This window comes from Mytilus galloprovincialis, chromosome 13 (assembly GCF_965363235.1).
Source record: "Mytilus galloprovincialis chromosome 13, xbMytGall1.hap1.1, whole genome shotgun sequence".
NCBI classification, from domain to species: domain Eukaryota; kingdom Metazoa; phylum Mollusca; class Bivalvia; order Mytilida; family Mytilidae; genus Mytilus; species Mytilus galloprovincialis.
The window spans coordinates 8,879,173-8,892,488 of record NC_134850.1 but is presented as its reverse complement, the minus strand read 5'-3'; the positions used below and the strand labels follow the sequence as shown (position 1 = coordinate 8,892,488).

Below are 13,316 nucleotides of genomic sequence, written 5' to 3'. Positions count from 1 at the left end.
ATAACTTACGTCTTATCAATATGAACTATTGTGGGTTATTGTCTCATTGGCAATTATATATTATGCCTCTTTATTGTAAAACTTTTTGAATTCCTCAGTAAGAACATTAACAATATACCAATATTTGATCCATTTGAGAAAGTTGTTTATCAGCAAATAGTAAAATCACAAAAATACTGAACTCAGAGGAAAATCTAATCGGAAAGTCCATAATCACATGGCAAAATCAAATGACAAAACACATAAAAAACTAATGGACAAGAACTGTCATATTCCTGACTTGGTACAGGCATTTTCAAATCTAGAAAATGGTGAATTAAACCTTAAGAACAAACTATACATATCAAGTCAGACTCATAATAGCAAACAATAAGAACCAAATAATAGCAAAAAGCATAAGGTATCGATTTTAGAGTCTACCGTTCACGTCATAAACTTCTAAAAATTCTTTTCTTTTGAAAGTACTGGGCTAAACCTGATAAAACTTTACCAGAAAATTCCTTCAGAACATTTCGTTTATGTTTTCTGGTGTTTTCTTGAAATTAAAAAAGTAGAAACTTCAAAGACTAAATATAGAAGACAGAATTCAGATACTTAGTTACATTTATTATTAATTCCATTGTTAGAACGACGTTGTCTAGATCTTGGTCTTCGAGATTTCATGTCTTTAAAAGGGCTTTATAGCTCGGAACAAATTTGTTTTCTTCTGATAAAACTTTATGAGTTTGCATCCACGTATATGGTACATATCCATCTTTATTTCTTTTAATTTTAAAACTGTTAATCAAACAATCGCTATAATTCCAAGCGATTTTAATATAATGATCCTGCTTGAATTGTTTAGCTTATCTATATCATTTCATCATAATTGTATTTGTATCTGTGTCAATTGCTGGCTTTTCAACAATAATCTCTTCGCGATCCTTCGCCCATTCCTGAATCTCGCCACTTGAGAATAATCCAAATACCACTATTCCAACTACACAGAAAGCAGCACAAACATAAAACACGTTCCTCCACTCTTCTTGAGTATCCTGCATTTAATAGATATAAAATGATTAAAAACATATAAATATTGTAATGATATAAACCACTATTTGATAGCTTCATCGTTATCTATGTTGTGACATTTAACTCTTTTTGCCTTTGTGTAATATTTAATGACGTTATCTCTTTGACATATACAATGTAACTTTCGCCTAAATTTATTGTTTTCAATTTTCAGCAGTTATTCAAATTACCTTTAGGTTTAAATAAAATGATTGCATTTTGCATATCCAAACAATACCTAAGTCTATAGTGTGTTAAACAGTTCGTTAAACAATTCAAATTGTTCAATTCTTCAATAGCATTAAAGAGACAATTGGGTTACGGAAGTTCCCAGTTACAGAAAAAATTACATCTGATCTTAGATACAAGCCCTTTTATTTCAATATCATATATTTTTTTTATACAATAATAACTATAAAAAAGAGTTTAATTGTGAGCTCCGGTTTTCATGTCATACATAATTTGGTTTTAATAACATATTTTGAAATTTACGACCATACTCATAGGGTGTATTTTGCTCGAAATATGTACAAACTATACGATTTTCTGCTCATTTGTCGGATTGTTGAGACGCATACTCCTTTTCCTTTTCCATTCTCAATTGTACTAGTGCATCGATCGTACGAGCATATAAGCCTAGTATCTCTGATGATTTTTGTCATATATTCCTCGGAGTAGGACCCACATTCATGATAAAATACATACTAATTCAAACAAGCAACATAATATGATAGGTGTATTTCAAAATGAATAACATGTCTTTAAACGTGAATTAAATTTCAGGGTGTCTTTGTATGTCCTTTTTTTGGATTAATGCTCTGTAGGTATTAAAGAGGTTATACATCTATATTCACGAGCTAATCCCTCTTTGTATGATATTTCACTGTCAATCGTTTGGCCTATAAGAGCTTTATCTATATATATTTAGTAGGTGTATTGTGTACCTTTTCTATCTAGGCAATGGTCAACCTTTGAATTATTTAATTTTCTTTGCATTACAGACAAAACATTTTTGCGTAACAACAATTACTTTAAAAATGTTCTGTAGTGAGTAAACATTGGTAATCTATTGTGCTAAAGTTCGAAATTCTCCTTTACCTATTTTATAGTTACTTTACTATATTAATTTTTAAAACCATGCATGAAAATTATTCTATGATTTCGTGACTACAATGTTCAGTCATGTGTTATTTCAGTTTTGTCATTGCTTGATCAAAGCCATTGGATTAAATGATTCAACTAAAATAGTTGATAACTATATGATTCAGGACAAATTAGTATTGTATTGTATACTGTTAATAGGAGGTACACATGAGGTAATGCACTTACATTTGGTGTCAAGGCGCCTGCTACTATAGGGGCCACCATACCAGGCACAGTGGCAAACGTATTAGTGATACCATACAAGACTCCAGCATATCTAAATAAGATAATTACATTTAATTGAAAAAATTGAAAGCTTTTATTATACATGTATATTAAAGGGATATGAATCTAGATCCGTTCAACACGAGTAATTGAAATCCAAAAGCTTTTGCAAAGGAAGTTGATTTATACTACAGACGTTTTAGCAGTGATAAACATATACAGTCACTTCCGTTTAATATCCTTTGCTACACCTATCACTTGGAAACGTGTAATAAATCAAGGAAATGTCTGCTAAGTAGTCATTCACATTAACTCCTTTCTCCAAATTTCTCCTACCAAAACGACACAACACATATTTTTGCCCACAAGGAAATGTATACATAATTTGGTCATCGTTTCTCTAAGAGCTATTGGATGATCAATCATTATGTCTTCCCTTTATAAATAATCTTGCGATGGGTTATTTAAGAGTGATATGCAACATTTTAGTTGATATTGTTTATGAACTTTGTTTACCTAAAATATTAAAAACACAAATTGTTGACGCCCCCGCCGAGGCGTAGAGGCATTAAGTGTTACCCTTGTCCATCCATACGTCCGTCCGCTCGTCCTAAAATAAGTTTCTGTTCTCTTACTTTAATTTGCCTCAACCAAATGTTTCCTGTTTACTAAACTTAAATTTTTTTAAAAGGATTATATCATCCCAGGCATAGAATCTCAGGCATATATAACCTAGCCGTTTTAGGAATTTTTTTGGGGAATTTTGGGTCCCCATTGCTCTTCAACTTTGTATTTTTAATTATTTTGATCTGAGCTTCACTAATATGGGTCTTATGTAGACAAAACGCGTGTCTGGCGTATTACATTATAATTCTTGTATTTTTCAAAACTAACTAGGAAACTGCTGACTAATGCTTATAACCACAATACAAAGATCAAGTTCGGGGATGCGTCACTTTTACCGTTCTTGAGTTATGTTTCTTTACGATATATGTAAGGTGCTGCATCATATGTGTTCAATGGACATATTCTCCGTTCTTACCAATAGTTTTCTTATGCAGAAAAAATATGTTTATTATAAAGCATTTATCTATTTAGACAGTAACTATGTGTAAATAGCGTGTTTTTGTTTTATTTCAATGTGAATGTGCCATTAAAAGATACTCATAATTGTGTACCCTTTGTGACCATTAACATTATTTTACACATACAATGATTATCGTAGTATGATTTTCTTATAGAATGAACTTACTTTGGGCCAAAGTCTACATGGTTAACGACGTATCCTGCTCTACTAAATCCGGTAAACATAACAGCTATCGAGAGAAATGCAACAGCTATATTGCGCTGATCACATGAGACAAATCCTGTACCAATCAAAAAGGCGCCTGCTCCGATAAACGCTGAAGAAACAAGCATTTATTTTCACTATATCATAACAAAAGACATAATAAAACAATCATAGAATAACACATTTGTCATCGACTTTTCCCTTAATGTAAAAAATACAAAGAAAATCCTTTGGACATTCTAGAATTTGGTTTAGTGTATACATCAATGAATTTGATGAAACATTTTATAGCTTCTTACTATATAAACTGGCCATAAAATTATGGGAAGAACTATAATAATGCAAATATACATTTTTATTTTGCATCTCGAATAACAGTTTGATATGACTTGCAGAGCATCTTAAAATTATCATTTAAGCAATAGTTGGTTCTTCTTGGTTGTTAAATGTTGTTGTCATGATCCTATCAGATGGAATTGGGTTAGGAAATAAGGAACACACAACGGTTAGGAAATGGAAAAGAAATTATAAACAGTTAATACAAATTTGGATTGAATGAAATAACAGAAAGGATATATGATACCCTATCTATGGATGTATTGTTATAGGATCACTAATTGTAGTACAAGTGCTGAATCTAAAACATGAAGCATTAATTTTTTATTGTAACACCTCCACTGTGTTTAACTTCATATCGCAATTAGTGTTCTTCAATTTTTCCCCATGTGTGATTAAAGCGTATCTCTATTAGTTTATTACGTGTATAAGAAACAAGACTTATATATAGATATGTTAATCTCGATATAAAAACAATATTTGATACTTATTTTTTATTATCATATTTCAGGTAAAAATTTCAAATTTTGATTGATTAATACGAGGAGACATTTTATCACTTCATAATGACTGTACATGTAACTCTGTCTGTTCATGAATTAATAGTACATTCCCTACCATTTAATTTCTAAAAGACAATAATGACAGAACATTCAGTATTTAAAGTTTATGTTTTCTTGAGGTAACGTTGTACTTTAATTTGAAAAATGGTAAGTCATCGATACTATAGTCACCTATGGTGTTCCATAAGCGTCTTGTCCCTGTAGTGGACAATAACTGTTTAGAACGAATAAGATCGGCCATTTGGCCTACTCCAAAACCAGACACAGCTTGACAAAGGTAAGGTACAGCAGATAACACTCCATTCTATAAAAATACAAACAAATAAAATAACAACAACAAAAATCCGATGAAAATTTAAAACTTAGACCCTAAACAAATGGCAAAATCAAAAGTTCAAACACATCAAACGAATTGATAGCAACTGTCATATTCCTGAATTTTTACAGGGACTTTCTAATACAGAAAACCATTAAACCTGGTAACAATTTCAATTGGAAATTTGAAATTAAATTTCCCGAAAAGGAAAAAGAATGTTCAAAAGTGTAAGGCTATTTTTAAGCCCATTATAGGTTATTCATTGTCAATGACGTGTTCACTTCAGTTCTAGTTTTGATTGTGTTATGTTATCTCAATTTGTTTGTCATGGTGTAGTTCGGTATTTTTTCATTTAATCTTATTTTTCTATCCATTTAATAATAAAGGGCATGTGAACAAAAATGAATAACAACAAATTATGATATAAAAATATGATTACCCTAAGTCGACATAAAGCAAAAACTTACACTTTTGATGTTAAACTTCAGGACTGCTTTCATAAATGCAGGCAAACTTGTTAAGAGAGTATAATTTATCCAGTTATTACAGACATGCGCAGTTATACAAGCCATCACGGCTGGTGATTTGGCTATTTCAACCCATGGAACTGTTGATGACTAAAATAAATGTAATGGATTATTATTTATTTTTGAACACAATGATAGCTATAACAGAGAGACGAAAGATACAAAGGAACAGTGTAACTCATAAGTCGAAACTAAACTAAACATAGCGATAGTGTTTATTTTGTATGATTGACTAAAGTTGCTCCTTTTTTTTGATAATATTTTTCATATTCAGCACCAATTGTCATTCTTTGATTGTGAGAAACAATGTTATATGTATTCATTCTTCTTCGTCTAATGTTTTGTTTATCCATTATGTTATTCATCAAAGGTTGTACATTTGACATTTGTTGCTTCGTCAGATTAAAAAAAAGAAATAAACGTCAGAAAAATACGTTGAGTTAATGAAAGGTGTACGTTGGTATTCTGCGGTTTACATGTCACTAATGTTACTAATGTACTATTTTATTTTTTATTCATGCGTTTCTATGTGCTGAGGTTTCTTTTGTTAGTGTGTACTGTATCCCTATTCCTGTCACTTGAGCGATGTTTTAAACATTGCAATATAAGCGGGAGGTTTGGCTAGCCATACAAAACCGGTTTTATTCACTATTTTTTTTTAACATGTCCTGCAGCAAAATTGAAATATGGATGTATGGCAGTTGTTATCAAATATTCAGTTTCTATATTTGTCGGCTCTTTTTTATGTTGCAGTTAAGTGTATCTGGTGTTTATTGTTTTTATCTTTTAGCTGATGGGTTTCCCTCGGTTTAAAATTTTAACCCTGAATTATTTTCTCTCAGTCGACTCTTGTACAGCGGTATGCTACTGTTTTCTTTACTAAACACATACCCGCTTTGTGTTGTCATATTCTATACTATTATTGATATAGTCTCGTTCTGCTTCACTGATCCAGGGATGATCCGATGGAGTATCGCGGACAAGAATGAACCACACTATAACCCATATACATGCTAAACCACCTATTATCAAAAAATGTTAACATCTTAAACCTTATACGAATAAACAAACTGCACATGAATGTAGATTAAAATATTTAAACAATTGTTTAGCTTTTAATTTTGCCATTTGCTTATAGACTTTTCGTTTAGATTTTCCCCAGGAATTCCATATCTCTATTTTCTACTTTATTAACAATTACTCTAATTTTACTTGTAAATTGGCTTGTTTTCATGACTCTAGCCAATATTTACATTAGTTCTGCCATATGCATTTGGTTTCAGAACCTGATAATATAGAAAAAAAAGGAAAGCAATTTTACAAACTCAAACCAAGCTCTGCTTGTATAAGTCTTTGTTATCTAATGGTGACGAATAAATACGGCCCTTAGTTTTCTTGTTTGAAATGTTTTATATTGTCATTTCGGGGTCATTTATAGCTGACTTTGTGGTTTGGGCTTTGCACATTGTTGAAGGCCGTACGGTCACCTATAATTGTTAATTTCTGTGTAATTTTTGTCTCTTGTGGAGAGTTGTCTCATTGGCAATCATATCGCATCTTCTTTTTTATACGCTTATCACAGCAATGAAGTCTTGTGTTATTTAATGTGTCTTGTCTGTGTTTGAGTCTTGATTAAAGGTTTATAGAAATTATTTGAATTCATGTCTCAACATCATACAAAATAAAAGTTCGATTTGCTTTTGTAAAGTATAGATGCATCTTGTTGAAAGGAGATGTATTCGACCAATTAACCGTTTTGTTTTTGCAGTTTAATATGCTGATTGAGAAATTCCACGTAGAGGTTATTTCCAGAAAACCTGTTGGCTAGTTTCAATAAATTCAATTTAAAATGAATAGTTAAGTCCATGATTCGCTTAGCAAAACTACCAACACTATGTTGGATATAAGACAACATGACGTACAGTGGCATTATATGGTCTAGAGTTGTAGAAATTTTCAATAAACTATCAAACAGGTGTATAGATGTGTTACAAAACAAGCTTGGTACATTGATAATTAATGTGTAGTGTGTAAGCAGAAAGACAGTACGTATATTGCAAATCAACAAACCAGTCATACGGATGAAGATGGTAAGATGTAAAGATGAAAAGATAAATCGGACGAGACAGCCTCTGGAAGGTTAAAATATATAGACATTATTGTTGCATTCAGATGAAGTAAACATGCACCATTCTACTTACCACTTACCAGTAATATAAAATATAGACCCCCATCCATTGTCAAAGCCATATTCACATAAATACCCAGACGAAGCAAATGTTCCTACGCTACCAAACATAGTCCCTGGAAGAAAGTGCCATAACTAAATAAGCAAATAGAGTATTTTTGATAAAGGTGAGCAAAACTTGACAGGTGTGTCAATACCTTGACATGTAATTCCTAGTTTTAAAGATTTAAAGAAGATTATCTCTTTTTTTTTATCAAAGCCGTATTTGTTTTTAACAATAAAATATTTGATGGTAACAGTTTTGCTTCTGGTGAAACTTTGCTCAATAAGACCTCTTGATTAAATATTGCCCCCAAAATATCTGTAAAATGATCGTTTATGTCTGATATATGAAAATCGGAATGCCTTTGACAAATAAGAGTGTCATTACATGTTACCTTTCTGCAACTATGTGTTCAGATTGAACCAACCTATGAATGTTTAAACAAAGTTTTTCACGTTTTATTAGTTTGTGCAATTTCAAGTGCATAAAAACTGTTGTCTGTATTCCCTAATTGGTAAAAAATATAAGATAAAAATATTATTCACTTCTAAAATATAACCGGAATGCACTAGCCAATACTCAACAGCCAACGTGTATACATATAGAAAAGTCATTGCAGTAAAATTGCGATATAAGAAAATGAAAACTAGACAATTTGAATAAATTACAAAATTCTTAAACTCGAGTGAAATGCACTATAGGGATTAAAAGGTAAACTTGGTATACGAAATAAACAATCTTTACATACCAAGGTAAGAAACAGTAACAAGTCTGCTACGCTCCATAGGAGGTGCCCAACGTCCCCACATAGACTGCATTGATGGGAAAGAAACTCCCTGAAAAATATTATTGATACAATCATAAGTATATTTTTATGACGAATACTGAAGTCATGTCTCTTAGTTTCCAGTAACTGCAATTACTCTTAGTTCGGAACTATGTGTCAATTGTCTTTTTTTGGTAGTTTTAACTTTTGCACTTGTGCTGTTATATCAATAAGTTGGGTAAACAGACAGTTTGACCTCGCTCTATTTGCTAGAAGCTTGCGATTTTTAGGTTGATTTTTAGGTTGTCTGTGGTAGCGTTCTTCCATACTGGTATGACATTTGTTCTATTTCTACTATAATGCGGTTGGTCACGGACATTATCTATCCTGAAATCTAACGGTATTAAATATACCACTGAAATTTAAATATCAGTATATATGAATTTTTAGTGTATGTCCTAACGATGATGTACAGCAAGTCCCTTTAGTCAATGACATAATGCTACATGATCATTTAGATAAATTAAAGTGGCATGTATCTGCCAATCGAAGAGCAAATAAAACTATTTAACCGTTATCGATGAGAACGAGTTCTAAATCAATTTGGTGATCAAGTAATGGGCCTGCAAATGGTATTTTTGAGTTTGGTTTTAACGATAATTTGCTCTTCCTCTGTAACATACATATATCAGTTATTGATTGACTATTGTTAGCACAACACATCAATCTTTTTACAACATATCTAAAAAATGAATTCGGTATTGAACTATTCAATACAAAATTATACAGTTCATATTTAAATCTGTAATACAAATTATAGAGTTTATATTGATAGTGTATAACATTTTACCGTTGCTAGTCCAAGCAGGACTCGGAGAACGTAGACCAGAACTACAGATACTCTCGCACACACTGGCATCACTAGTGTACATACGCATGCAACTGCCATGGCGGTACCAAATACTCGTCGTCCACCGAATCTGTCGGACAAATAGCCACCAGGAATTTGAGTTACAATATACCCATAGAAAAAGGAAGCAAGGAGCGTCGACTGGATTTGTTTTTCCCATTTAAATTCAGCATGCTGTAATGGTCAGAAACTGTTTAAAATATCATTATGCGTTTTTGAATAAAAACATCATTTAAACAATTGTTCAAAAAGCCAATGGATGGCTTCAGGTTTTAAGCAAAGAATAAGAAAAATACACCATATGTAAGAATTTATTCCATTTCGATTTAAAAAAAATACCTTGAATGTGTATCAATATTCCTAATGCAGTCGGCTTCTCATTGCCATATTTCATATTTAAAAATCACAGAATAAGTAGGAAAATGCAAAATTGTGTTAAATATACATGCTTTGTGTTGTTTTGTGTCCTGGTTTTGTACGGGATGATTGGTGTGTGTAGAACTTTCTGTGACAGACAGCGGATGCACAATAAAGGACAAGAACAAATTAGCAATCGTCTGTTTAGTAGATGATGTAAATTGGGTCAGTCTTGATGAATTGCGGAGATATATTCATGGGATAGAAGACTGAATTCGTGTCAAACGTTGTTGTATGTTAATACATGCCGCATTGCAAAGCGATTAATAGATTGATAAATGATAGAAGCTCTTCTCCGACAAATATTCTTTAACAGATGCATATATGTTTGGTTTATTAACGTTTTCAATTGTTTTACGAACGATTTTGCATATCTAAGGATACTTTGGAAAGTTTTAACATATCTTGCGTGTAAATTGTGGTAATGAGTTTTGAAATTGCAAGCGTTTATGGTTGTATTGTGATGAGCTTACGAAAGATGGCGTTACTGATTTATATTTGCAGGCTTTGAAGCACGTTAATGATAAATTGAACTCCAATTAAATTGAGTAAGATCGATCGATATGAGCTTTTAAAAATTACTGGATTATGCTTTTTACCAGATTTGAAGCATTTTTTAAAAGTACATTTAAAAAATATCTACTTTTAATATTTGGTTTACAGTTTGATTTAGAAAAAAACCCGATATAGCTAGATAATACAATTTATTATCTAATTAATACCACAATTTCATATTAATTAGTATTAAAATCTTCATTGTTATTAATAAATGTTATATTAGTAATACAAACCTAATATTGAGTTCTATCCTGATTATATCCTATTTTGGGGAAATTTTTAGAAATTCAAATGTGACGTCACTTTGTGCGTTTCTCTTTGGTAAAATTTTATGTGCTGGTTTAGATTATGTTATGTATTCGTATTTATTCTGTAGTTAGTCACCACTTCGGTGTTATCATGAATATCTATTATATAGTCAGTTGTATAAATTTACTGTTTGCAAAAGTATGAATTATTCTAAATAATTAGGATGTTCTGAACCAGGGCGGAAAATCTTAGCCGTATTAGTCACACCTTTTTGAAATTTTTGGTCCTCATACTTTTTAATTTTGTACTTGTTTTGGCTTTCGAACATTTTTGATCTGAGCGTCACTGGTCGGTCTTGTGTGTACTAAACGCGCGTCTGGCGTATCAACCTGGACTGCATTATTAACCTGGTACCTTTTAATAGCTTTTATGCGTGTGTTTCTCTGTCATATATGTTCTCCCATTTTATTGTAGTCCTGTCACGTAATGTTGTCATTTTAATGTTTTATTTTACATTGCCATATAATCGGGAGGTTCGGCTAGCCACAAAACTAGGTTCAACCCACCGTTGTTTTTTTTTAAATGTCCTGTACCCAGTCATGAAATTGGCCATTGTTATATTATAGTTCGTTTCTGTGTGTGTTACATTTTAGTGCTGTGTTTCTGTTGTATCGTAGTTCTTACATTTGATGTGTTTCTCTCAGCTTTAGTTTGTATCCCGGATTTGTTTTTTCTCAATCGATCAATGAATTTCGAACTAATGTTTCTTATATTTAAAGCATGTTTTTGTTGGAAACTTTAATAATTGAATACCTGATTAAAAACTGCTTGTTCGGCAGCTTTTCCAGAACATGTAGAAGATGTTTCATTGATATCACTGATGTCGTTCGATGATGACGAATTCAAAGACTTTACCATACATACTATAGCAACACTAAAGTTAACTCGTAATGCATAAACAAATACAAAACCGAAAAACCCAGTATACGCCAAAATCCAACGCTGTGAGCAACAACAGGGTACATCTAAAAAGAAAAATACGACATGTTATTTTTGACGTAAAGTAGTTTGCCTACATTAAATTTATCTTTCATTTCGTTTGTACTGTACATATACAGATAGAGGGAAATATGATATCGATTTAAAAAAATAATAAAAATTCGGCAAAAGTGGGAAAATTGCTTATTTGATACCAATCATTAACTTTAACTCAATATGATACTCACTTTTCTTACCACTGTATCAAGTTTCAAACAGAACGATGACTTGCTGTAGATCGTTGCCAGAAATTGACCAGAAATCGACAAAATAAAAGTGAGAATGGAAATTGGGAATTTATTAAAGACACAAGAACCCGAGCCGATAGCACAAAAATCCAAAAGCCACCAATTGGTCTTCAATACAGCGAGAAATTCCGCACCTGGACCAAGAGGAGGGCTTCAGTTTGTTCCGTAACAAAATTATGTACTAGCTAATTACATTATAATCCTGATACCTTTGATAACTATTATTGAAAATAGACATACCACATCTTCCTTTATCTATATATGAATATTTATTATGTAAGTAAATTACCTTTGTCATCATCATCTTTCTTTTCCACCTGTTTCTCCATTGATATGTTTAACATACACTGATAACGTGATATAACCTAGAGAGTATGGTCATATCTTATGGGATTAGAAACAGAGGAATTATAAATGTATAGATGTATAGATGTGATATAATAATAATCAACTCGCTTATTTTTCAATTTATGTAATACATGTATACAAACATATATCATTTAATAATCTGCCTTTAATTTATCTCTGATATTTTGAGGACTGATTAGTAATAAATGAAATAAACGAGGGAAAAAAAGAAAATATTGAATTAAACAGCTGAAAGAAATGAATTCAATATGCCATCCAACTTTTTAGGAATTTGTTTTTAAGTAAAATGTATTTGTTCTCCTTTGCATCGCATGAATCTCTTTATCATAACTCATCAACGTCCTAATACTCACTTTTAAAATGAAATATTTTTCTATGTTAATATGAAAAGAAAAAAGAGATGTTCGACATCAGAAAATGTGACAGCAACAGATCAGAACAAAAAAACAACTAAAAGATATCAGAGATCAAAATACAGTTTTCAAGCTGACTTTAGCTTTAGATTTTGCTATTTTTAAGGTCCCCTTTAAATTTGATCATATATAACTTAGTGTTTATATATTTTTGAAGGACTGTAATATACGCAGGCTATATAAAAGTGGGTATATATTGTTGAGGCTATTTCGAAAAGACATAACACATGTAACAGTTGTTCATTATTATTAAATTTAATTCCATTTAGATATTGATAATACGTTGATGACTTCACGGTCAAATGACATGATTGTGTCTGTGTGCTGATAGACGAACACTTTCAGCCCATCAGAAGACGTTTAAAGTCCAAACTTAAATAATTCCTCCGTACGGTGAAACATTGTTTTTAAATCCTTGTTATTTATATATATAAAAAAAAAAGAAGATCATCATTGGGGTATCTAGTTTAAAAAATGTGTCCGGTGACCCGGCCAACCAACCAAGATGACCGCAATGGCTAAAAATAGAACATACGGGATTTTGTTTTTACTTATATTTTTGAAACAAAAGCATTTAAAGCAAATTTGACATGGGTAAAACTCTTTATCAAGTCAATAACTATCTGTTCTGAAATTTTCAGATGAATCGGAGAACTCGTTGTTGGG

At 31.6% G+C, this 13,316-nt stretch overlaps 1 protein-coding gene across 1 annotated transcript; it reads right to left on the bottom strand.

The window, feature by feature from the left end:
• Positions 1–585: 585 nt before the first annotated feature.
• Positions 586–12,289, bottom strand: LOC143056007 (sialin-like). Its single transcript, XM_076229077.1, has 11 exons — positions 12,158–12,289; positions 11,396–11,607; positions 9,299–9,532; positions 8,431–8,518; positions 7,660–7,755; positions 6,343–6,473; positions 5,392–5,541; positions 4,780–4,912; positions 3,671–3,821; positions 2,380–2,470; positions 586–1,034 (listed from the first exon to the last, which is right to left on the bottom strand). Exons 1-11 carry the CDS (start codon positions 12,210–12,212, stop codon positions 855–857), a joined length of 1,521 nt encoding a protein of 506 aa, XP_076085192.1. The 5' UTR covers positions 12,213–12,289; the 3' UTR covers positions 586–854.
• Between the last annotated feature and the right edge of the window lie 1,027 nt (positions 12,290–13,316).

Excerpts from the sequence above, each read along its gene's own strand:
- LOC143056007 (XM_076229077.1), bottom strand. The coding sequence starts at position 12,212 with ATGTTAAACATATCAATGGAGAAACAGGTGGAAAAGAAAGATGATGAT. Across the intron at positions 7,756-8,430 it reads TGTTACTGTTTCTTACCTTG|GGACTATGTTTGGTAGCGTA; the intron begins GTATGTAAAGAT and ends ACTTTCTTCCAG. Across the intron at positions 6,474-7,659 it reads GTCTATATTTTATATTACTG|GTGGTTTAGCATGTATATGG; the intron begins GTAAGTGGTAAG and ends TTTTGATAATAG.